General features: G+C 37.2%; 2 protein-coding genes across 2 annotated transcripts in view; both read right to left on the bottom strand.

The window, feature by feature from the left end:
• The window catches only part of ZC3H12B (zinc finger CCCH-type containing 12B), a 482,912-nt gene that overhangs the window by 156,771 nt on the left and 300,511 nt on the right, over positions 1-25,630 (bottom strand). The gene's annotated exons all lie outside the window — the stretch shown is intronic.
• Positions 2,525-2,808, bottom strand: LOC109496527 (40S ribosomal protein S27-like). Its single transcript, XM_023249260.2, has one exon. It carries the CDS (start codon positions 2,711-2,713, stop codon positions 2,525-2,527), a length of 189 nt encoding a protein of 62 aa, XP_023105028.2. The 5' UTR covers positions 2,714-2,808.

Below are 25,630 nucleotides of genomic sequence, written 5' to 3'. Positions count from 1 at the left end.
AAACAAAGAATCCAGTCAAGAAATGGGCAGAAGACATGCATGGGAACTTTTCCAAAGACCTCCAGATGGCTAACAGACACATGAAAATATACTCAACATGACTCATCATCAGGGAAATACGAGTCAAAACCACAGTGAAATGCCACCTCGGACCTGTCCGAATGGCTAACATTAAAAACTCAGGAAGAACAGATGTTGGTGAAAATGCAGAGAAAGGGGAACCTTTTGCACTGTTGGTGGGAATGCAAACTGGTGCAGCCACTCTGGAAAACAGTATGGAGGTTCCTAAAAAATGAAAAATAGAGCTACCCTACAACCCAGCAATTGCACAAGTACATGTTAATCCAAGGATACAAAAAATGCTGATTCAAAGGGGAGCATGCACCTCAATGATTATTGCAGCTCTGTCAACAATAGCCAAACTATGGAAAGAGCCCAAATGTCCATTGACTGAACACATATATATATGTGTATATATACACATATATAGAACATCTAATTATCCATTGTGTATATACACATATATAGAACATCTAATATATATGTATATATATACGTGTATATATATGTGTATGTATATATATACGTATATATACATATATATATACACATATATACATATACGTATATATACACACATATGTATGTACACAATGGAATACTACTCAGTGATGATAAAGAATGAAATCTTGCCATTTGTGACGACATGGATGGAAAAATATATATATATGTATATATATATATATATATACACATATATGTATACACAATGGAATACTACTCAGTGATGATAAAGAATGAAATCTTGCCATTTGTGACAACATGGATGGAAAATATACATATATATATACGTGTATATATGTATATATACACGTATATATATATATATACACATATGTATATACACAATGGAATACTACTCAGTGATGATAAAGAATGAAATCTTGCCATTTGTGACAACATGGATGGAATATATATATATATATATATATATATATATATATATATATGTATATGATATATATGTGATGATACGTGATGATAAAGATGATAAAGAATGAAATCTTGTCTTTGTGACAACATGGATGGAACTACAAGGCATTATGATAAGCCAGTTAGAGAAAGACAGATATCATAAGATTTCACTCATATGTGGAATTTGAGAAACTCAATAGAATTGCATAGGGGAAGGGAAATATTAGATAAAAACAGAGATGAGACAAACCATAAGTGACTCTTCAATCCAGAAAACAAACTGAGCGTTACTGGAGGGGGAATGGGTTCAGGGGATGAGTTAAATTGTTAATGGGAATTAAGGAGGTCACTTGTTGGGATGAGCAATGGGTGTCATATGTAAGAGACTGGGTTCTACTCCTGAAGCCAAGACTACACTGTATGTTAACTAACTTGTATTTAAATAAAAATAAATAAATAAAAATTAAAAAGGAAGAAAAAAGTGGCACTTGTGTTTTCTCATCTAAGGCTAATTACCTTAATGTTTTGCTTAACTATCACTATAATATTCTTGTTTCCTTGGCAAATTTAGAGTTACATAAAAATGACTAACATTACCCTTGGAATTAAGCCATATATACTGAGAACTGCCTTGAAATAATCATCTACTATAAAGTCCAACCAGATTAAAGTTACCTGGGTGGTCTTCCCTGAGATAAATTGGCATTAGGTACTGATTAACATCCAGAATAAGTGAGCTGAAAGATAAAACTGTGACTCTTCTCTCTGTTTTCTGTACTTTGGGTTAGAACATCTTCCCCAACGAATCACGTTCTTAATTTGGGAATGCAAAGAATCTTCTTTTAGGAGCAAAATTCAGAAACAATAAGCTGATCTAAGAAAATTGCCTTCCAATTTTTTAATTTCCATATTTTTGGAATATGGTAATTAGAAGAAAAAGGAAGTGTCTGCATTGAAATAAATATAATGCTTTACTTCAGTCAACATTATTAAAAACATTAAAAGTAAAAAAAAATATTAATTCAAGTCAATTTATAAGATTAATAAAAAAATCCGTGGTACTATTTTCTAAATTAACAGAATTTGGGAGATTAATGACTATGTAGAGACACAGATCAGTTTCCTTAGTAGATACCAGACCATTTTCTCCTCCAGCCTCCTTTTTAACAAGCACCAGATGGGGTTAGATCACATGACCTTTGAGGTCCCTCTTTGCCCTGAAATTTTATAACTCTGTGAGTTAGTAGTAGGGGAGTTGTCCATCCTTAAAACAATACCCTCACTGTAAGCTGTATGTACACACATCAATCACATGCACTCACACTTTCATACTTTAGCAAGTATTAGTAACAGTTTACATTGTTTAGTGCTTTTTTTTGTCCATAGCCAAAATTTATTGAAAAACTGACACCAAAATAGACAACTGATGTGCACCTTACAAAATTAAAAACAATTACATTATCTTTATAGATTAACTGGAATTACTGAACTGATAAGGCTCTCTGTGATATAACACAAATTCAGGAGTATATAACACTAATATGGATCATTAGTGTTGCTTTCTTCTAAATGAAAAGCCTTCTGTGAGTCTGGCCTTTCCTCCTCTTGGCTGGCGCAACAATGTTAAACAACCTATACAAAAAAAAAAAAAAAAAAAAAAAAAAAAAAAAAAAAACACCGTCTGATCATGGCTGAAAACCGTGGTACTCTTGTAACAACCTGAACATTTTACATCCATAAAATAGGAATCTGGGCTTTGAGCTAGCTATTTCTTTTTATGTTTTTTTTTTCTTTTCCTCTTTTAAGGATGGGTATAGTAAATTTCTAGCTAAAGGCATATTGATTCTTTTGTAAGCCTAGCCAGTCCTTAATTCTTTTTAATTTACCAAATATTTTCACATATGCCACCTTATTCAACCATAGCAATGATATAGGAGAGAAGGGGACAACATCATCCCAATGAAGAAGCAGATTCAGAGACAAGACATTCTCTTTTTTTCTGTAACTAGGCAATCTGCAAGACTTACCTTAGGTACCATCTTTCATGAGGAAAACACGGACTGATTAAGATAAAAATTGAATTCAGAACACTTTTATCTGAATTCCTATTGTACTTAAGGTATGTTATATGCATTTTACTACTAAAGTGTTATTTTTTCTTGTCTGTCTTGTCCAATGTGTTGTATAAAGAAATATAGAGTGAGTTAAGTTGGTAGAGGATTAGGGAGACCCTAGGCCTGTCTCATCCCTTGAACACCACTAGATAGTTATCAAATTGTTATGAACATCAAAGAAACCAACTAGAGGTTTGAGTGAACAAAACCTGTAAGACTACATGTAGAAAAGGTACCACCATTTGGAAGGTAGGAGGTGCTGTGAGTTTAAGTGGGAGGTACTGCTCTGGGTCCAGCTGGGGTGAAGAAGCTTGCTTACTTGGGCTACTGCAAAGTAGTATAAGCAGGGGAGCACAAAATATGAACTTTTAGCAGACAGCTGCCATGGGGGAATTGCCTGGCTTTAAAGTGCTCAAGGGGTGAAGCGGGGTAGAGTCCCAAGAGTGACAGCATGGTTCGACAATCCATTGGGTAAGAAGAAAGACTGGTTGTGCTAATGTGCTATGCTGTTTCCAGGCATGAGAGGGGATTCTTTCTGGCTGAGGGCTGCAAGCAGGGGGGCTGGTTTTTTGCTCTGTTTTGACATAAACTCTGAATAGCTGGACAGTCATGCCACTCCCCCCTCCCCCAACATAAATAGGCCAGCAAAAGCCTGTTGAGTCCCTCTCCAAGATCCCAGAGGAGCAGTGTAGATCTGCACCCCTGGAATCCCTAAAATTTGGAGTTTTGAAACTCAGTCATGCGCCTGAGATAAAAAGCCTGGACACAGGCTGGTGAATATGGGGCTCTGAGGGAAATCAGAGACACAATAGGAGTGATTAATTGCTCTTCTCTGAGAGTTCCCTGAAGAGTGTGTGTGTGTGGGAGGATGTGCAAACATTCAGCTCAGGAGCTTATAGAACATGGGAAGGCCATATTCATTCCACCCTTCAGAGCTGAAAAACCTTCAAGGAGCAAAGCAGTACCAACTGGTGGAAGCCGGAGCTAATTAAACCAAGCCCCATCCCCCTGAACCCTGGAGGCACATTTGCACCTAAACAAGTGAGTCTGAGAATCATCACAGCAGATCCTTCTTTCTTCCAGAACCAGCACAAACAATTCCCTTGCACCAAGTCTATGGAGCATAGTGTTGCAAAGCTTCAGCTCTAGGGGAAATAGGATCTAACTTTCGTTTTACTTTTATTCTTCATTATTATTTTTTCATTTATTTTATTTTTCAATTTCTTTTTTTTTACTTTTTAGTATTATTATTTTTATTTGTATATATACATATTCTTTTATTCTTTCTTTTATTGTTTTTTGTTTGTTTGTTTGTATTTATTCTATTTTATTTTATTTTTGGACCTAGATTCTTTTAACAAGCAAACCAAAACACACCCAGAATCTGGATTTCTGGTTTTCTTTGTTTGTTTTTTGTTCCTTGTTTTTTCTTTATTTCTGTTTGTTGTTTGTGTTTCTCTTTCTTTTAGTTTCTTTTCTTTCTTTGCTCTTTTCTTTTCTGGACAAAATTATGAGATGGAGAAACTCACCCCAAAAGAAAGAACGGACAATAGAACTCATGACCAGGGATTCAATCAGCACAAACATAGTAAGATGTCTGAAATAGAATTTAAAAACAAAATTATAAGAATATTAGCTATGGTTGAAAAAAGAATAGAAGACACCAGAGAATTCCTTTCTGCAGAGAGAAAAGAACTAAAATTTCATCAGGGCAAAATTAAAAATGTTATAGCAGAGATGAAATCTTGAATGGATGCCATGACAGAGAGGATGGATAAATCAGAATAGTGAATCAGTGATATAGAAGATAAAATTATGGATAATAATGATGCTGAGAATATGAGGGATACAAAGGCCAAAGATCATGATACAAGACTTAGAGAACTCAGTGACTTATTAAAGAATAATTACATTCAGATCATAGGAATCTTAGAAGATGAAGACAGAGAAAAGGGGCAAAAGGTTTATGTGAGCAAATTATAGCTGAAAACTTCCTTAATCTGGGGAGGAAACATAGACATCAAAATCCAAGAAGCACAGAGAACTCCCATTAAATTCAACAAAAGCTGGCCATCACCAAGACATATCATAGTCATAGCCAAATTCTCAAAATACATATACAGGGAAATAATCATGAAACCAGCAAGAACAGAATTCTTTAACCTATAAGGGAGAACAAATCAGATTCACATTAGGTCTGTCCACAAAATTTAGCAAGCCAAAAAGGAGTGGTAGGATATATTCAACGTGCCGAAAGGGAAAAAATATGCAGGCAAGAATCCTTTATCCAGCAAAGCTTTTAGATTAGAAGGAGAGATAAAGAGTTTTCCACACAAATAAAAATTAAAGGAGTTTGTGACCCCTAAACCAGCCTTGCAAGTAATGTTACAGAGAAATTTTGAGTGCAGAAAAAAAACAAAAACAAAAACAAACAAAAAAACAAAACAAAACAAAAAATACCAAAAGTAACACACAGTAAAAAGGACCAGAGAACATCACCACAAACACAATGTCTACAGATAACACAATGGCACTAAATTCATATCTTTCAATAATCACTTCATATATAAATGGAATAAATGCTCCAATCAATGACATAAGGTATCAGAATGGATTAAAAAAAAACATGTATATTCTGACTATAAGAGACCTAACAACATTTTAGACCTAACATTTTAAACCTAACAACACCTGCAGATTGAAAGTGAGGAGATGTAGAACCATCTATCTTGCTATGGACATCAAAAAAAAAAAAAAAAAAAAAAAAGCCAGAGCAGCCATACTAATATTGAACAAACCAGACTTTAAAACCAGACTATAACAAGGGATTAAGAATGGCATATCATAATTAAGGGGTCTATAGATTAAGATCTAGCAATTGTAAATATTTATGCCCCCAACTTGAACACTCAAATATATAAATAAATAACAAACATAGCGAAGCTCATTATTGTAGGAGACTTTAATCCTCACTTACAACAATGGACAGATCATCTAAGCAGTAAATCAATAAGGGAAAAAATGGCTTTTAACGCACTGGACCAGATGGACTTAACAGATAAATTCAGAACATTCTATCCTAAAACAGCAGAATACACATTCTTCTGCAGTGCACATGGAGCATTCTCCAGGATAGATGAAATACTGGGTCTCAAATTAGCATTCAAAAAATACAAAAACATCAAGATCATACACTGCATATTTTTGGATTATAATGCTGTGAAACTTGAAGTAAACCACAAGAAAAAAATTGGAAAGCCCTCAAATATGTGGCGGTTATAGAACATCCTACTAAAGAATGAATGGGTTAACCAGGAAATTAGAGAATAATTAAAAAAAATACATGGAAACTAATGAAAATTAAAATATGACTGTCCAAACCCTTTGGGATACATCAAAAGCAGCCCTAGGAAGAAATTATATTGCAATTCAGACCTATCTCAAAAAGCAAGAAAGGTCCAAATACACAATCTAACCTTACATGTAAAGAAACTAGAAAAGGAACAGAAAGTAAAGCCTAAAGCCAGCAAAGAATGGAACTAATAAAGATTAGAGCAGATATAGAAGACATAGAAACAAACAAACAAACAAACAAACAAAAACAATAGAACAAATCAACAAAGCCAAGAGCTGGTTCTTTGAAAGAATTACCAAAATTGATGAACCCCCTAGCCAGACTTAGTAAAAGCAAATAGAAAGGACCCAAATAGATAAAATCATGAATGAAAGACGAGAGACCACAACCAACCATAGAAATACAATTATAAGAGAATACTATGAAAAATTATATTCCAACCAATTGGACAATCTGAAAGAAATAGCCAAATTCCTAGATACGAATACACTACCAAAACTCAAACAAGAAGAAATAGAAAATTTGAAAAGAACGTGAAAGAAAAGAAATTTAATCAGTAATTAAAAATCTCCAGATAAACAAGAGTACTGTGCCAGATGGCTTCCCAGAGGAATTCTACCCAACGTTTAAAGAAGACTTAATACCTTTTCTTTTCAAATTGTTCCAAAAAATATAAATGGAAGGTCAACTTCCAAACTCATTCTATGAATCCAGCATTACCTTGGTCCCCAAACCAAAGACCCCAGTATAAAGGAAAATTACAGGCCAATATCACTGATTAACATGGACGCAAAAAAATCTCAACAAGATATTAGCAAATCGAATTCAACAGTACATTAAAAGAATTATTCACCACGATGAAGTGAGTATTCCTGAGCTGCAGAGATAGTTCAATATTCACAAGCCAACTCACGTGATACACCACATTAATAAAAGAAAGGATAAGAACCAGATAATCATTTCAATAGATGCAGGAAAAGCATTTGACAAAATACAGCATCCTTTCGATAAACACTCTCAACAAGCAGGGATAGAGAGAACATATCTCAACATCATAAAAGTGATATATGAAAACCCCACAGCCTATATCACCTTTATAAAGGAAAAACTGACACCCTTTGCCTACCATCAGGAACAAGAAAATGATGCCCACTCTTACCATTACTATTTAACAGAGTACTGGAATACTTAGCTGCAACAAATTGGACAACAAAAAGAAATAAAGGGCATAAAATTTGGCAAAGGAGGAAGTCAGACTTTCACTATTTGCAGATGGCATGTTGCTGTATGTGAAAAACCCAGAAGACTCCACCAAAACTGTGAGAACTAATACATGAATTCACCAGAGTCACAGGATATAAAATCAATGTGCAGAAATCTATTGCATTTCAATACACCAATAATGAAGCATTAGAAAAAGAAATCAAGGAGTTGATCTCATTTATATTTGCACCAAAAAACAATAACATAACTAGGAATAAACCAAAATTAAGAGGTAAAATATCTGTTCTCTAAAAAGCATAGAATACTTATGAAAGATATTGAAGAGGACAAAAAGAAATGGAAAAGCAGGAGGACTGGGCAAGATGGCGGCTTAGGAGGACGCTGGGCTCACCGCACGTCCTGCTGATTGAAAGGGCGGGCCTATGCCAGCCGACTCCATCTTGTTCTGTGTCCTTCACCTAGACCACGCCTCCTCCCTTTGAGTGACCTCCCGCTCACCCATTCAAGCTTCCTGATCAAAACAGCCAATTCCCCAGCCAATTGGCTGCCCCTAGACCCCTATAAAACCTTCGTGCTTTTGAAACTCGCTCTCTTTCCCTGGTATCTCACCGCTGCATCGGTGCAGGTAGGGGATTGAGCTCGAGCTAGCTCGAATAAAGGCTCTTTGCTTTTGCATTAGACTCGGCTCCCTAGTGGTCTTTGGGGATCACGAATTCTGGGCATAACACTGATCACTTAGATTCCACCTACACCTGCCTAAATACCCCAGAAAACCGCCAGAGGATTAGCAGAACGGAGTCGCCGGAGCCAAACGCAGACGAGAGGCCCACGGAAGAGGGTAGGAAGGGCAGCGAGGCGGTGCGCGCTCCACGGAGAGGCGGGAGGGGGCCGGGGCGGAGGGGTGGCTCACCGGCCAAGCAGAGCCCCTGAGTCTGGCTTGCAAAAGCGGAGGGGCCTGACAGACTGTGTTCCCACAACAAGCGTGACTTAGCGTCTGGGAGGTCATAAGTTAACAGCTCTGCTCGGAAAGCGGGAAGGCTGGAGGACAAAGGGAGGGAGAGCTGCTGAGCCCCCGGATGACAGAGCTCAGTTTGGTGGGGAACAAAGGCGCTCGCCAGCACCATCTCCCCCGCCCATCCCCCAGCCAAAATCCCAAAGAGAACCAGTTCCTGCCAGGGAACTTGCTCGCTCTGCGCAAACACCCAACTCTGTCCTTCTGTGGAGCCAAACCTCCGGCAGCGGATCTGACTCCCTCCTGCTGCCACAGGGCCCCTCCTGAAGTGGATCACCTAAGGAGAAGCGATCTAAGCCTGCCCCTCCTGCCCCCGTGCACCTTGCCTACCCACCCCAGCTAATACGCCAGATCCCCAGCATCACAAGCCGGGCAGTGTGCAAGTAGCCCAGACGGGCCACACCACCCCACAGAGAATCCCGCCCCTAGGAGAGGGGAAGAGAAGGCACACACCAGTCTGACTGTGTCCCCAGTGGTGGGCTGGGGGCAGACATCAGGTCTGACTGTGGCCCCGCCCACCAACTCCAGTTATACACCACAGCACAGGGGAAGTGCCCTGCAGGTCCTCACCACGCCAGGGACTATCCAAAATGACCAAGCGGAAGAATTCCCCTCAGAAGAATCTCCAGGAAATAACAACAGCTAATGAGCTGATCAAAAAGGATTTAAATAATATACAGAAAGTGAATTTAGAATAATAGTCACAAAATTAATCGCTGGCCTTGAAAACAGTATACAGGACAGCAGAGAATCTTTTGCTACAGAGATCAAGGGACTAAGGAACAGTCACGAGGAGCTGAAAAACGCTTTAAACGAAATGCATAACAAAATGGAAACCACCACAGCTCGGCTTGAAGAGGCAGAGGAGAGAATAGGTGAACTAGAAGATAAAATTACAGAAAAAGAGGAAGCTGAGAAAAAGAGAGATAAAAAAAATCCAGGAGTATGAGGGGAAAATTAGAGAACTAAGTGATACACTAAAAAGAAATAATATACGCATAATTGGTATCCCAGAGGAGGAAGAGAGAGGGAAAGGTGCTGAAGGGCTACTTGAAGAAATAATAGCTGAGAACTTCCCTGAACTGGGGAAGGAAAAAGGCATTGAAATCCAAGAGGCACAGAGAACTCCCTTCAGACGTAACTTGAATCAATCTTCTGCACGACATATCATAGTCAAACTGGCAAAATACAAGGATAAAGAGAAAATTCTGAAAGCAGCAAGGGGTAAACGTGCCCTCACATATAAAGGGAGACCGATAAGACTCGTGACTGATCTCTCTTTTGAAACTTGGCAGGCCAGAAAGAATTGGCACGAGATTTTCAGGGTGCTAGACAGAAAAAATATGCAGCCGAGAATCCTTTATCCAGCAAGTCTGTCATTTAGAATAGAAGGAGAGATAAAGGTCTTCCCAAACAAACAAAAACTGAAGGAATTCCTCACCACTAAACCAGCCCTACAAGAGATCCTAAGGGGGACCCTGTGAGACAAAGTCCCAGAGACATCACTACAAGCATAAAACATACAGACATCACAATGACTCTAAACCCGTATCTTTCTATAATAACACTGAATGTAAATGGATTAAATGCGCCAACCAAAAGACATAGGGTATCAGAATGGATAAAAAAACAAGACCCATCTATTTGCTGTCTACAAGAGACTCATTTTAGACCTGAGGACACCTTTAGATTGAGAGTGAGGGGATGGAGAACTATTTATCATGTGACTGGAAGCCAAAAGAAAGCTGGAGTAGCCATACTTATATCAGACAAACTAGACTTTAAAGACTGTAACAAGAGATGAAGAAGGACATTATATAATAGTTACAGGGTCTATCCATCAGGAAGAGCTAACAATTATAAATGTCTATGCACCGAATATCGGAGCCCCCAAATATATAAAACAATTACTCATAAACATAAGCAACCTTATTGATAAGAATGTGGTAATTGCAGGGGACTTTAACACCCCACTTAAAGAAATGGATAGAGCCTGTAGACACACGGTCAATAAAGAAACAAGGGCCCTGAAGGAGACATTGGATCAGATGGACTTGACAGATATATTTAGAACTCTACATCCCAAAGCAACAGAATATACTTTCTGCTCGAGTGCACACGGAACATTCTCCAAGATAGATCATATACTGGGTCACAAAACAGCCCTTCATAAGTTTACAAGAATTGAAATTATACCATGCATACTTTCAGACCACAATGCTATGAAGCTTGAAATCAACCACAGACAAAAGTCTGGAAAACCTCCAAAAGCATGGAGGTTAAAGAACACCCTACTAACGAAGGAGTGGGTCAACCAGGCAATTAGAGAAGAAATTTAAAAATATATGGAAACAAACGAAAATGAAAATACAACAATCCAAACGCTTTGGGATGCAGCGAAGGCAGTCTTGAGAGGAAAATACATTGCAATGCAGGCCTATCTCAAGAAACAAGAAAAATCCCAAATACAAATCTAACAGCACACCTAAAGGAACTAGAAGCAGAACAGCAAAGGCAGCCTAAACCCAGCAGAAGAAGAGAAATAATAAAGATCAGAGCAGAAATAAACAATATAGAATCTAAAAAAACTGTAGAGCAGATCAACGAAACCAAGAGTTGGTTTTTTGAAACAATAAACAAAATTGACAAACCTCTAGCCAGGCTTCTCAAAAAGAAAAGGGAGATGACCCAAATAGACAAAATCATGAATGAAAATGGAATTATTACAACCAATCCCTCAGAGATACAAGCAATTATCAAGGAATACTATGAAAAATTATATGCCAACAAATTGGACAACCTGGAAGAAATGGACAAATTCCTAAACACCCACACGCTTCCAAAACTCAATCAGGAGGAAATAGAAAGCTTGAACAGACCCATAACCAGCAAAGAAATTGAATCGGTCATCAAAAATCTCCCAACAAATAAGAGTCCAGGACCAGATGGCTTCCCAGGGGAGTTCTACCAGACGTTTAAAGCAGAGATAATACCTATCCTTCTCAAGCTATTCCAAGAAATAGAAAGGGAAGGAAAACTTCCAGACTCATTCTATGAAGCCAGTATTACTTTGATTCCTAAACCAGACAGAGACCCAGTAAAAAAAAGAGAACTAAAGGCCAATATCCCTGATGAATATGGATGCAAAAATTCTCAATAAGATACTAGCAAATCGAATTCAACGGCATATAAAAAGAATTCTTCACCATGATCAAGTGGGATTCATTCCTGGGATGCAGGGCTGGTTCAACATTCGCACATCAATCAACGTGATACATCACATTAACAAAAAAAAAGAGAAGAACCATATGATCCTGTCAATCAATGCCGAAAAGGCCTTTGACAAAATCCAGCACCCTTTCTTAATAAAAACCCTTGAGAAAGTCGGGATAGAAGGAACATACTTAAACATCATAAAAGCCATTTATGAAAAGCCCACAGCTAACATCATACTCAACGGGGAAAAACTGAGAGCTTTTTCCCTGAGATCAGGAACACGACAAGGATGCCCACTCTCACCGCTGCTGTTTAACATAGTGCTGGAAGTTCTAGCATCAGCAATCAGACAACAAAAGGAAATCAAAGGCATCAAAATTGGCAAAGCTGAAGTCAAGCTTTCGCTTTTTGCAGATGACATGATATTATACGTGGAAAATCCGATAGACTCCACCAAAAGTCTGCTAGAACTGATACAGGAATTCAGCAAAGTTGCAGGATACAAAATCAATGTACAGAAATCAGTTGCATTCTTATCCACTAACAATGAAGCAACAGAAAGACAAACAAAGAAACTGATCCCATTCACAATTGCGCCAAGAAGCATAAAATACCTAGGAATAAATCTAACCAAAGATGTAAAGGATCTGTATGCTGAAAACTATAGAAAGCTTATGAAGGAAATTGAAGAAGATTTAAAGAAATGGAAAGACATTCCCTGCTCATGGATTGGAAAAATAAATATTGTCAAAATGTCAATACTACCCAAAGCTATCTACACATTCAATGCAATCCCAATCAAAATTGCACCAGCATTCTTCTCGAAACTAGAACAAGCAATCCTAAAATTCATATGGAACCACAAAAGGCCCCGAATAGCCAAAGGAATTTTGAAGAAGAAGACCAAAGCAGGAGGCATCACAATCCCAGACTTTAGCCTCTACTACAAAGCTGTCATCATCAAGACAGCATGGTATTGGCACAAAAACAGACACATAGAACAATGGAATAGAATAGAAACCCCAGAACTAGAGCCACAAACGTATGGCCAACTCATCTTTGACAAAGCAGGAAGGAACATCCAATGGAAAAAAAGACAGCCTCTTTAACAAATGGTGCTGGGAGAACTGGACAGCAACATGCAGAAGGTTGAAACTAGACCACTTTCTCACTCCATTCACAAAAATAAACTCAAAATGGATAAAGGACCTAAATGTGAGACAGGAAACCATCAAAACCTTAGAGGAGAAAGCAGGAAAAGACCTCTCTGACCTCAGCCGTAGCAATCTCTTACTCGACACATCCCCAAAGGCAAGGGAATTAAAAGCAAAAGTGAATTACTGCGACCTTATGAAGATAAAAAGCTTCTGCACAGCAAGGGAAACAACCAACAAAACTAAAAGGCAACCAACGAAATGGGAAAAGATATTCGCAAATGACACATCGGACAAAGGGCTAGTATCCAAAATCTATGAAGAGCTCACCAAACTCCACACCCGAAAAACAAATCAGCCAGTGAAGAAATGGGCAGAAAACATGAATAGACACTTCTCTAAAGAAGACATCCGGATGGCCAACAGGCACATGAAAAGATGTTCAGCGTCGCTCCTTATCAGGGAAATACAAATCAAAACCACACTCAGGTATCACCTCACGCCAGTCAGAGTGTCCAAAATGAACCAATCAGGAGACTATAGATGCTGGAGAGGATGTGGAGAAACAGGAACCCTCTTGCACTGTTGGTGGGAATGCAAATTGGTGCAGCCGCTCTGGAAAGCAGTGTGGAGGTTCCTCAGAAAATTAAAAATAGACCTATCCTATGACCCAGCAATAGCACTGCTAGGAATTTATCCAAGGGATACAGGAGTACTGATGCATAGGGGCACTTGTACCCCAATGTTCATAGCAGCACTCTCAACAATAGCCAAATTATGGAAAGAGCCTAAATGTCCATCAACTGATGAATGGATAAAGAAATTGTGGTTTATATACACAATGGAATACTACGTGGCAATGAGAAAAAAAATGAAATCTGGCCTTTTGTAGCAACGTGGATGGAACTGGAGAGTGTGATGCTAAGTGAAATAAGCCATACAGAGAAAGACAGATACCGTATGGTTTCACTCTTATGTGGATCCTGAGAAACTTAACAGGAACCCATGGGGGAGGGGAAGGAAAGAAAAAGAGGTTAGAGTGGGAGAGAACCAAAGCATAAGAGACTGTTAAAAACTGAGAACAAAGTGAGGGTTGATGGGGGGTGGGAGGGAGGAGAGGGTGGGTGATGGGTATTGAGGAGGGCACCTTTTGGGATGAGCACTGGGTGTTGTATGGAAACCAATTTGTCAATAAATTTCATATATATATAAAAAAAACTTCAGACCAATTCCATTTTGTATAGCTCTAAATATTAAAATGCTAATAAATCAGATCTATTAAGAATAAAAAAAGAACAAATATTGTTAAAATGTCTATACTACCCAAATCACGCTACACATTTAATGCAATCCCTATCAAAATACCACTAGCATTCACTGCAGTTCTAGAACAGAGTCCTAAAATTTTTATAGAACCAAAAAAGTCCCTGAATAGCCAAAGCAATCCTGATAAAGAAAAACAAAACTGGAGGCATCGCGATTCTGAATTTCAAGCTGTAAGTATCAAGACATTATGGTGCTGGTACAAAAACAGACACATGGATCAATGGAACAGAATAGAAAGTCCAGAAATGGAACCACAACTATATAGTCAATTCATATTCAATAAAGCAGGAAAGAATATCCAATGGCAAAGAATGTCTTCAGCAAAGGGTGTTGGGAAAACTGGACTGCAACATATAGAAGAATGAAACTCTACCACTTTCTTACACCGTACACAAAAATAAATTCAAAATGGATGAAAGTCCTATATGAGAGACAGGAAACCATCAAAATCCTACAGAAGAAAATAGGCAGCAACCTCTTTGACCTTGGTCACAGCAATTTCTTACTAGACACGCCACCAAAGTTAAGGGAAACAAAAGCAAACATGAACTATTGGGACTTCATCATTAAGATAAAAATTTCTGCACAGCGATGGAAGCAATCAAAAAAACCAAAAGCCTACAAGATGGGAGAAGATATTTGCAAACAATATATCTGATAAAGGTTTAGTACCCAAAAATCGATAAAAAAAAGTTTATGAAACTCAACATTCAAAAAGCAAATAAACCAGTTAGGAAATGGGTAGAATATGTGAATAAACATTTTTTTTTAAAGAAGACATCCAGATGGATAACAGATACATGAAAATATCCTCAACATCACTCAGCATCAGGGGAATATAAATCAAAATCAGAATAAGACACTATCTCACACTTGTCAGAATGGCCCAAATTAACAACAGAAGAAACAAAAGATGTTGGTGAGGATGCAGAGAAAGGGTAAGCCTCTTGCATTGCTGGAGGAATCCAAACTGGTTTAGCTACTCTGGAGCACAGTATGGAGGTTCCTTAAAAAAAAAAAACAGAAAATAGAACTACCCTATAATTCAGAAATCGCACTATTAGATATTTACCCAAAGGATACAAAAATACTGACTTGAAGGGATACATGCACCCAATGTTTATAGCAGCATTATCAACAATAACAAAACTATGGAGATAGCCCAAATGCCCATCAACTGATGAACGGCTAAAGAAAATGTGGTATATATATATACAATTGAATATTACTCGGCCATGAAAAAGAATGGAATCTTACCATTTGCAACAACATTGATGGAGCTAGAATGTATTATGCTAAGCAAAATATGTCAGAGAAAGAAAAATACCATATGATTTCACTCATATGTGGAATTTATTAAACAAAATAGATGAACACATGGGAAAGGGGAATAAAGAGAAGGGAGTCTCACAAGAGACTCTTATTGGTAGAGATTAAATTGAAGGTTGAAGGAGGGAGTTGGGTGGGAAATGGCCTAGATGGGTTTGGTGTATTTAAAAGAACACTGGTGGGGCGCCTGGGTGGCTCAGTCGGTTAAGCGTCTGACTCTTGATCTCAGTTCAGGTCATGATCTTGAGGTTCGTGGGTTAAAACCCTGATTCAGGCTCTGTGTTGGCAGCACAGAGCCTGCTTGGGATTCTGTCTCTCTTCTCTCTTCCCCTCCCCTGCTGTACTCTCTGTCTCTCTCAAAATAAATAAAATGAAAACACATTTTTTAAAGGGCACTGGTTGTGATGAGCACTGGGTGTTGTGATGAATCACTGAATTCTACTCCCAAAATGAATATTGCACTGTATGTTAACTAAAATTTAAACAAAAAATAATGAAAAGGAATGCTGAAGAAATTTTTAAAAAACAAATAAATAGATTTTACAATCAAAATTAAAAAAAATGAGTGAATCCTGAGCTTGTCATATAGTAGCTGCGATTATATTTATTGGGGAAGTAGTGGAAGAAACATAAGAAAAAGGAGGGAGTACAGAAATTGCCTCAAAAGTCTATACTAACACAGTAAATGTGATACATCATCCCTAGACAAATAGATTTCTTATATACCGTCCTTTATTTCTTGCTTTTCTGTTGTATCTGTAAGGGTGATAGGTCTAAATATTATACTTAAATAGTCTTTTTCTTCCAATGATCTTGAAGTCTGTTACAAATACTATTTTCTTAAACTTTCAAATCCATAGGACTATGAAAGAAGAATTTATATACTATTTGTGCATCGCTTGAACATGGTTAGCAGTGTCAGTCTCAAATGTGAAGACTTTGTTTAAGTTTTTATTTAAATTACACTTAGGTAACATGCAGTGTAATATTAGTTTCATATATGCAAATTAGTGATTCAACTCTTCCACACAACACCTGGTGCTTATCACAACAGATGCACTCCTTAATCCCCATTACATATTTAACCCATTCCCTCACTTACCACCCCCCTGATAATCATCACTTTGTTCTCAATAGTTAAGAGTCTGCCTCTTAGTTTGCCTCTCTTTCTCTTTTATTCTACTTTGTTACTTTGTTTTTTTTTTTTTAGATTCCACGTATAAGTGAAACCATATGGTATTTTTCTTTCTCTGATTTATTTCCCACATCATACTACTCTTTAGCTCCATCCATGTCACTGCAAATGGCAATATCCCACTCTTATTTATTGCTGAGTAATATTCCATTGTGTGAATACACACACACACACACACACACACACACACACACACACACACGTCACATCTTCTTTATACATTCATCAGTTGGGCAGTTACCATACCATATTATAGCTATTATAGATAGAGCTGTTATAAACATTGGAGTGCATATATCCCTTTGAATTAGTATTTTTGTATTCACTGGGTAAATACCTATTAGTGAAATTACTGGATTGTAAGGTAGTTCTATTTTTAACTTTTTGAGAAAACTAAATACTGTTTTCCATAGTGGCTTCACCACTTTGCATTTCCATGAATAGGGCAAGAGCGTTGCCGTTTCTGACAACCTATCCAGCACCTGTTGTTTCTTGTGTTCTTGATTTTAGCCATTCAGAAAGGTGCAGATGATATTTCATTGTTTTGATATTGTATTTTCCTTATGATGAGTAATGTTGAGCAACTTTTAATGTGTGTTATCCATCTGTATGTCTTCTTTGGAAATATGTCTCTTCAAATCTTTTGCCCATTTTTTAATTGGATTATTCATTTTGGGGGATGTTGGTTTTATAAGTTGTTTATATATTTTGGATACTAATCCTTTATCAGATTTGACATTTGCAAATATCTTTTCCCATTTCATAGGCTGCCTTTTACTTTTGTTAACTGTTTCCTTCACTGTGCAGAAGCTTTTTATTTTGATGAAGTCCCAATAGATTATTTATGCTTTTGTTTCCCTGGCCTTAGACAATGTATCTAGTAAAAATTGCTACAGCTCGGTCAGAGTTTCCTGCCTGTGTTCTAACCTAGGATTTCTATCATTCAAGGTCTCACATTTAGGTCTTTCGTATATTTTGAATTTATATTTGTGCATGGTGTAGGAAAAAATATATCGTTTCAATTCTTTTGCACGTTGTTGTCCAATTTTCCAAGCACCATGTTTTGAAGAGAGTATCTTTTTCTCATGGAATACTCGTTCCTGTTTTGTAGATTAATCGACCATATGGTTGTGGGTTCATTTATGAGATTCATATTCTGTTCTGTTGTTCCATGCGCTACTTTTATGCCAGTACTATACTATTTTGACTATGACAATTTGTAATATAACTTTAAGCCTGGAATTGTGATTCCTCCAGCTTTGCTTTGCTTTTTCAAGCTTGCTTTGACTATTCAGGGTGTTTGTTGATCCATACAAATTTTTAAATTGTTTATTCTAGCTCTGTGAAAAAAATGCTGGTGGTATTTTGGTAGGGATTGCATTGATTGTGTAGATTGTTTTGAGCAGTATAGACATTTACTATTTGTTCTTCCAATGCAAGAGCTTGGAATGTCTTTCCATTTCTTTTCATTCTCTTGAATTTATTTCATTACTATTTTATATTTTTCCAAGTACACGTCTTTCACCTCTTTGGATAGGCTCATTCCTAGGTATCTTATGGTTTTTAGTGCAAAGGTGTAAATGGGATTTATTTTTTTATTTTTCTTTCTGTTGCTTCATTGTTGGTATACAGAAAAGCAACAGACTTCTATATATTGCTTTTTATATCCTACGACTTTAGTGAATTCGTGTGTAATGTCATCTGCAAATAGTGAAAATTTGACTTCTTCCTTGCTGATTAAGATATAGTTTATTTTTTCTTGTGGCCCGATTTCTGTTGGTAGGACTTCCAGTTTTATGTTAAATAACAATGGTGAGAGTGGACATTCCTGTCTTGTTCCTGACATTACAGGAAAATCTTGAGTTTTCTGCACTGAGTATGATATTAGTTATGAGTTTTCCATAGATGGCCTTTAATGTGCTGAGGTATGTTTCCTCTAAAACTACCTCGTTGAGGGTTATGATTCTGAATGGATGTTGTATTTTGTTATTTTTTCTCCATTTATTGAAAGGATAATGTGCTTCTTATACATTATTTTATTAATTTTGTGTATCATGTGGCTTAAATTCTGAATATTGAACCACACTTGCAACCCAAGAAGAAATCTAAGGAGATCATGATGAATTTTTTTTATTTTTTTTTCAACGTTTATTTATTTTTGGGACAGAGAGAGGCAGAGCATGAACGGGGGAGGGGCAGAGAGAGAGGGAGACACAGAATCGGAAACAGGCTCCAGGCTCTGAGCCATCAGCCCAGAGCCCAACGCGGGGCTCGAACTCACAGACCGTGAGATCGTGACCTGGCTGAAGTCAGACGCTTAACTGACTGCGCCACCCAGGCGCCCCATGAATTTTTTTTTTAAATATATTGTTGGTTTTGTTTTGCTAGTTATTTTATTGAGAACTTTTGCATCAGTGTTCATCAGGGATATTGGCCTGCATTTATCTTTTTTAGTGGTTTCTTTATCTAGTTTTTGTATTAGGGTAATAATGGCCTCATAGAATGAATATGGGAATTTTCTTTCCTTTTTTTTATTTTTTGGAAAAGTTTGAGAAGAATAGGTATTAACTCTTTTTTAATGTTTTGTAGAATTCGCGTGTAATGCCATCTGGCCCTGTACTTTTGTTTGTTGGGAGTTTTGTGATTAATGATTCAACGTATTTGGTTGTTACTGGTCTGCTCTAGTTTTCTATTTCTTCCTGTTTCAGTTTTGGTGGTTTATATGTTTCTCAGAATTTATCAATTTCTTCTAGGTTGTCCAATTTGTTGGCACATAGTTTTTCATAATATTCTCAGAACTTTTTGTTTTCCTGTGGTGTTTTTTTATTTCTCCTCTCTCACTTGTGATTTTATTTATTTGGGTCCTTTCTCTTGTTTGTTTGATAAGTATGGACAGAGTTTTATCACTTTTATTAATTTTTTTCAAAGACCTGGTTCATTTCATATACTTTATTCTTTTTGTTTGTTTGTTTGTTTCTATATAATTTATTTCAGTTATTTCTGTTCTAACCTTTATTATTTGCTTCCTTCTGCTGCCTTTAGGTTTTGTTTGTTCTTTTTTTAGCTCCTTTATGTGTAAGGTTAGCTTTTGCATTTGAGATTTTTCTTGCTTCTTGAGACAGGCTGTATTGCTATATACTCTCTTATGACTGCTTTTGCTACATCCCAAAGGTTTTGGACCATCATCTTTTACTATTCATTTGTCTCCAGTATTTTAATTTTTCTATTATCTCCTGGTTTATCCATTTATTGTTTAGTAACATGTTGTTTAACCATCATGTATTTGTGATCTTTCAAAATTTGTTCTTATGGTTGACTTCTGGTTTCATAGTATTATGGTTAGAAAGTTTCCATGGTATAACTTCAAACTTTTTGAATTGGTTGAGGCCTATTTGGTGATTTAACATGTGATTTATTCTGGAGAATATTCTATATACAATTGAAAATAATGTGTATTCTGCTGTTTTAGAATGGAATTTTCTGAATATATCTGTTAAATTCATCTGGCCCAGTGTGTCATTTAAAGACATTGTTTTCTTGTTGGCTTTCTGTTTAGTGATCTGTCCATTGATGTAGGTGAGGTGTTAAAGTCCTCTACCATTATTGTATTATTATTGATTAGTTCCTTGAGGTGTTTTTAATTGTTTTATATATTTGGGTGCCTTCATGTTGGGTGCATACATGTTTAAAATTGTTAGATTTTCTTGTTGGATTGTCCTTTTTATGATTATATAGTGTTGTTCTTTGTTTCTTGTTAGACTCTTTGTTTTAAAGTCTAGTTTGTCCGATAGAAGTGTTGCCACTTTAGCTTCCTTTTGACATCCATGTGCATGATAAATGTTTCCCCATCTTCTCACTTTCAATCTTCAGGTGTCTTTAAGTCAAAATGAGTCTCTGGTAGGCAACATATAGATCAGTCTTCTTTTTTATCCATTCTGACACCCTATGTCTTTTGACTGGGAATTTTAGTCCATTTACATTCAAAGTAAGTATTGATAGAAATGCATTTATTGCCACTTTATTACTTGTTTTGTCATTGTTTCTAGAGATTTTCTCTGATCCTTTCTTGTCTTTGTCACTTTAGGTCTCTCCTTTTCACTCAACAAGTCCCTTTCAATATTCCCTGGAGGGCTGGTTTAATGGTCACAAACTACTTTAGATTTAAATTTCTGGGAAACTCTTTATCTCTCCTTGTATTGTGATTGTGGCTGCAGATTTTTCCCATTCAGCACTTTGAATATATCATGCCACTCCCTTCTGGCTTCCTAAATTCCTTTGGTGAAATCTGTAGCTAGCCTCTTGCGTCTTCCCTTGTAAGTTAAGTACTTCTTTTGTCTTTCTGCTTTTGAGAATTTTTCTTTATCACTATTTCTTGCCAAAGTAATTACACTATATCTTGGTGTTGTCCTGCCTCTGTTGATTTTGAAGGGAGTTCTCTGTGCCTCCTCAGTCTGGATGTCTGTTTCCTTCCCCAGATTAAGGGTGTTTTCTTTTATTCTCTTTTCAAATAAACTTTCTTCCTCCTTTTCTCTCTTCTTCTAAGACTCCTATAATATGAATGTTATTACATTTGATGGAGTCAATGAATTACTTAAGTCTATTCTTGTGTTCCATAATTCTTCCCATTCTCTTTTGTTCATCTTCATACTTTCCTCTACTTTGTCTTCTAAGTCATTAATTCATTCTTGTGTTTCTTCTAGCCTGCTGGTCATTGGATCAAGCATGTTTCCAATGTGGTTTATTGCACTGTTTCTTTTTGATTGATTATTTTTAACACTTGTATCTCTGTGGTAAGGGTCTCACTGATTTCTTCTATTTTGTTCTCAAGCCCAGTGAGTACACTTATGATTATTGCTTTAAATTTTCCATCAGGCATGTTGCTTATACCTGTTTCACTTAGATCTCTAGCCATGGCCTTACCTTGTTATTTTGTTTAGGATGAATTCCTCCATAACTTTGTCTAAGTCTCTGCCTTCTTCTTTGTGTTAGAAAAGCCAGTTATATCTCTTGCTTCTGCAAGTAATGGCTTTATGAGGAAGAGGTCATGTAGTGCCCATGGCCTTGCACTTCAGGGAGTGTTCTGGTATGTGCTCCATGTGCTCTTCTGCTGTGTTTTGGCTGCTCTGTCCTTTAGGTCAGTCATCTGCAGAGGCTCACTTGGGTTGCTGTGGGTAGCATTTGGCAATTGACCTGAATATGGTGAATTTTAACTAGGTGTTATCTTGTCTGCTTTGAAATGAGATGTACACCACCTCCAGCAGAACTGAGGCCCTGCAGAACTCTCTGGTCAAGAGATGTGGTGTGGGCAGGGTTTGTGCTGGTCTTCTGAAGAAGGGGCCTGGTACATGCAAGTTAGGCACCCAGTGTTGGTCTTTACTTCTTCCCACAGGTGGCTCTGTGTCAGTGCTAAGGTGCAGTCGAGGGCAATGGAACAGGCCAGCTCTTTTTTTCCCCAAGAGTCATCTCCATGAACACTGATTTTCAAGGATGTGCTCCAAGAAGAGTGAAAAATCAGGCATTTTTCAGATCACTGTTTCCATGCTGTCTGATCCTGGGCCTGCCTTCTCTCCAGGAACAGCCTATGGGCTCTACCCAAACCAGGACCTTATCCTAACAGCTGACCTTTAAGACTCCATGCTTTAAGCCTTGCTGGTTGCAAGAGCTCATGAAATTCAGCTCCTCTAATTTTCCAAGCCAATGGTTTTGGGGAAACATTCTCCTTGTGCATTCCTCTATGTGCTCCTCTCTCTCACCCTTCTCTGGGACCATAGTCACCTCCCCTCCACAGCACTCACAATGCATTTCTACCCTAAAACTTGTCTCTTCACTTCTTACCTTCTCTGATGTGTTTTCTTGTCTCCCTTTCCTTGTGGGGTTTGTTCTTTCAGTCTTCAGGTCTATTTCTGGGTCATTTAGGATGATTTGATAGTTATATAATGCTGTTAGTGGGATAGGCAAGCCTAGGGTCCTCTTACTCTGTGGCCATCCTCCACTCTCACTAATTATTTTTATTAGATTTATTTTTGATATGTGTTACACTTACTCTAAGACTGGATAAAATCAACTAGGCAGTTAGGTATAGTGAGAAAAACATTGGACTTAGAGACACACAGTGCAAAGTTGGATTTCTGGTTCTATCATGTAATAGCTATGTGACTTTGTACTAATTTTTGAGCCCTCAATTAAAAAATTATTTTGAAATTCTTAATTTATTATAAAATGTTGAGCCTCAGTTTCTTTTTTTTTCTTTTTCAAAAGTCTCTATTTAAATTCCAGTTAGTACACATACAGTGTAATATTAGTTTCATGTGTAAGATTTATTGATTCATCACTTACATACAATACCCAGTGTTCACCACAACAAATGCCATCTTTAATCCCCATTAACCATTTAACCAGCCCCCTTACCCACATTACCTACAGCAAACTTCAGTGTGTTCTCTATAGTTGAGGATCTACATTATGGTTTACTTCTCACTTTTCCCCCCATGTTCATCTGATATCTTTCTTAATTTTACATATGAGTGAAAGTGTGTGGTATTTGTCTTTCTCTGACTGACATTAGCATAATACTCTCTAGCTCTATCTACATTGTTGCAATGGCAAGAGTTTATTCCGTTTGTTGGCTGAGTTTTATACACACACACACACACACACACACACACACCACGTCTTCTTTATCTATTCATCAGTTCATCTGTTAATGGACATTCAGGCTCTTTCCATAATTTGGCTATTTGTAATGCTGCTATAAACATCAGGGTGCGTGTGTCAATTCAAACAATTATTTTGTATCCTTTAGGTAAACATCTTGCAGTGCAGTTACTGGATCCTAGTGTAGTTTCATTTTTTAAGTTTTTGAGAAATGGCCATACTGTTTTCCAGAGTTGCTGCAACACTTTGCATTCCTAACAGTGTAACAGGATTCCCTTTTGTCTGCATCCTCGCTGACATCTGTTGTTTCCTGTGTTGTTGTTTTTAGACATTCTGACAGGTGTGAGGTGGTATCTCATTGTAAATTTGATTTGTATTTCTTTGATGATGGGTAATGTTGAACATCTTTTCATGTGTCTGTTACTCATCTATACGTCTTCTTTGAAAAAAATGTCTATTCATGTCTTCTACTCATTTTTTAAACTAGATTAATTGTTTTTCAGGTGTACAGATTGATAATTTCTTTGTAGATTCTGGATACTCACCCTTCATGTCATTTGCAAATATCTTTTTCCATTCTGTCAGTTCCCTTTTAGTTTTGTTGATTGTTTCCTTCACTGTGCAGAATCTTTTTATCTTGATGAAGTCCCAATAGTTCATTTGTGCTTTTGTTTCTCTTCCCTCAGGAGACAAGTCTAGTAAGATATTGTTATGGCTTATGTCAAACAGGTTATTGCCTGTATTTTCTTCTCTGACTCTGATGGTATCCTGTCTCACATTTATGTCTTTCATTCATTTTAAAAAATATTTTATTTGGGGGAGGGGCGCCTGGGTGCCTTAATCAGTTAAGCGACTGACTTCAGCTCAGGTCATGATCTTATGGTTCATGGGTTTGAGTCCCACATTGGACTCTGTGCTGATAGCTCAGAGCCTATCGCTTGCTTCAGATTCTGTGTCTCCCTCTGTCTCTTCCTTTCCCCTGCTCACACCTTGGCTCTCTCTCAAAAATAAATAAAACATTTTTAAAAATTTAAAAATACATAAAGATTTTATTTTTAAGTAATCTCTACAATGTAGGGATCGTACTCATGACCCGAAGACCAAGAGTCACATGCTTCACTGACTGAGCGAGTCAGGTGCTCCATGATCTTTAATCCACTTTGAATTTATTTTTGTGCATGCTGTTAGAAAGTGGTACACTTTCATTCTTCCTATTTTGTCAAAGATTAGTTGACTGTATAGTTGTGAGTCTATTTTGGGGTTTTATCTTCTTTCTAAATGTTTATTTATTTTGAGAGAGGGCAAGAGACAGCACGTGAGCAGGGGAGGTTCAGATAGAAAAGAGAGAGAGAATCCTAACCAGGCTCTGACTGTCAGGGAAGAGCCCAATGCAGGGCTCAAACTCATGAACCGTGAGATCATAACTAGAGCAGAAATCAAGAGTCAGATGTTTAACTGACTGAGCCACTAAGGTGATCCAATTTCTGGGTTTTCTATTCTGTTCCTTTGATCTATCTGTCTGTTTTTATGTCAGCACCATACAGTCTTGGTCACTAAAGCTTTGTAGTATAACTTGAAGTCTGGAAGCCTCTACCTTTGTTTTTCATTTTCAAGATTGCTTTGACTATTCGGGGTCTTTTCTTGTTCCACACATATTTTAGGATTGCTTGTTCTAGCTTTGCGAAAAATGCTGTTGGTATTTTGATATGGATTGCATTAAATGTATAGATTGCTTTGGGTAAGATTGACATTTTAACAATATTTGTACTTCCAGTCCATGAGCATGGAAAGTTTTTCATTTTTTTGGTCTCATATTCAATTTCTTTCATAAGAGATTTATAGTTTTCAGAATACAGATCTTTTACCTCCTTGGTCTCACAGTGGTGAAAGTGGACTCCCCTGTCTTTTTCCTGACCCTAGAGGAAAATCTCAGTTTTTCCCCACTGAGGTGATATTAATTGTGGGCCTTTTGTATATGGCCTTTATGATGTTGAGGTATGTTTTCTCTATCCTTACTATGTTGATTTTTTTTAAATCATGAATGGATGCTGTACTTTACTTTGTCAAATGTTTTTT

The sequence above is a fragment of the Felis catus genome, chromosome X (genome assembly GCF_018350175.1).
Source record: "Felis catus isolate Fca126 chromosome X, F.catus_Fca126_mat1.0, whole genome shotgun sequence".
Lineage (NCBI taxonomy): Eukaryota > Metazoa > Chordata > Mammalia > Carnivora > Felidae > Felis > Felis catus.
This window is presented reverse-complemented; position numbering and strand designations above follow the sequence as displayed.

Bases quoted from the DNA above. Each gene is read 5' to 3' on its own strand.
- LOC109496527 (XM_023249260.2), bottom strand. From the start codon at position 2,713: ATGGATGTAAAATGTTCAGGTTGTTACAAGAGTACCACGGTTTTCAGC.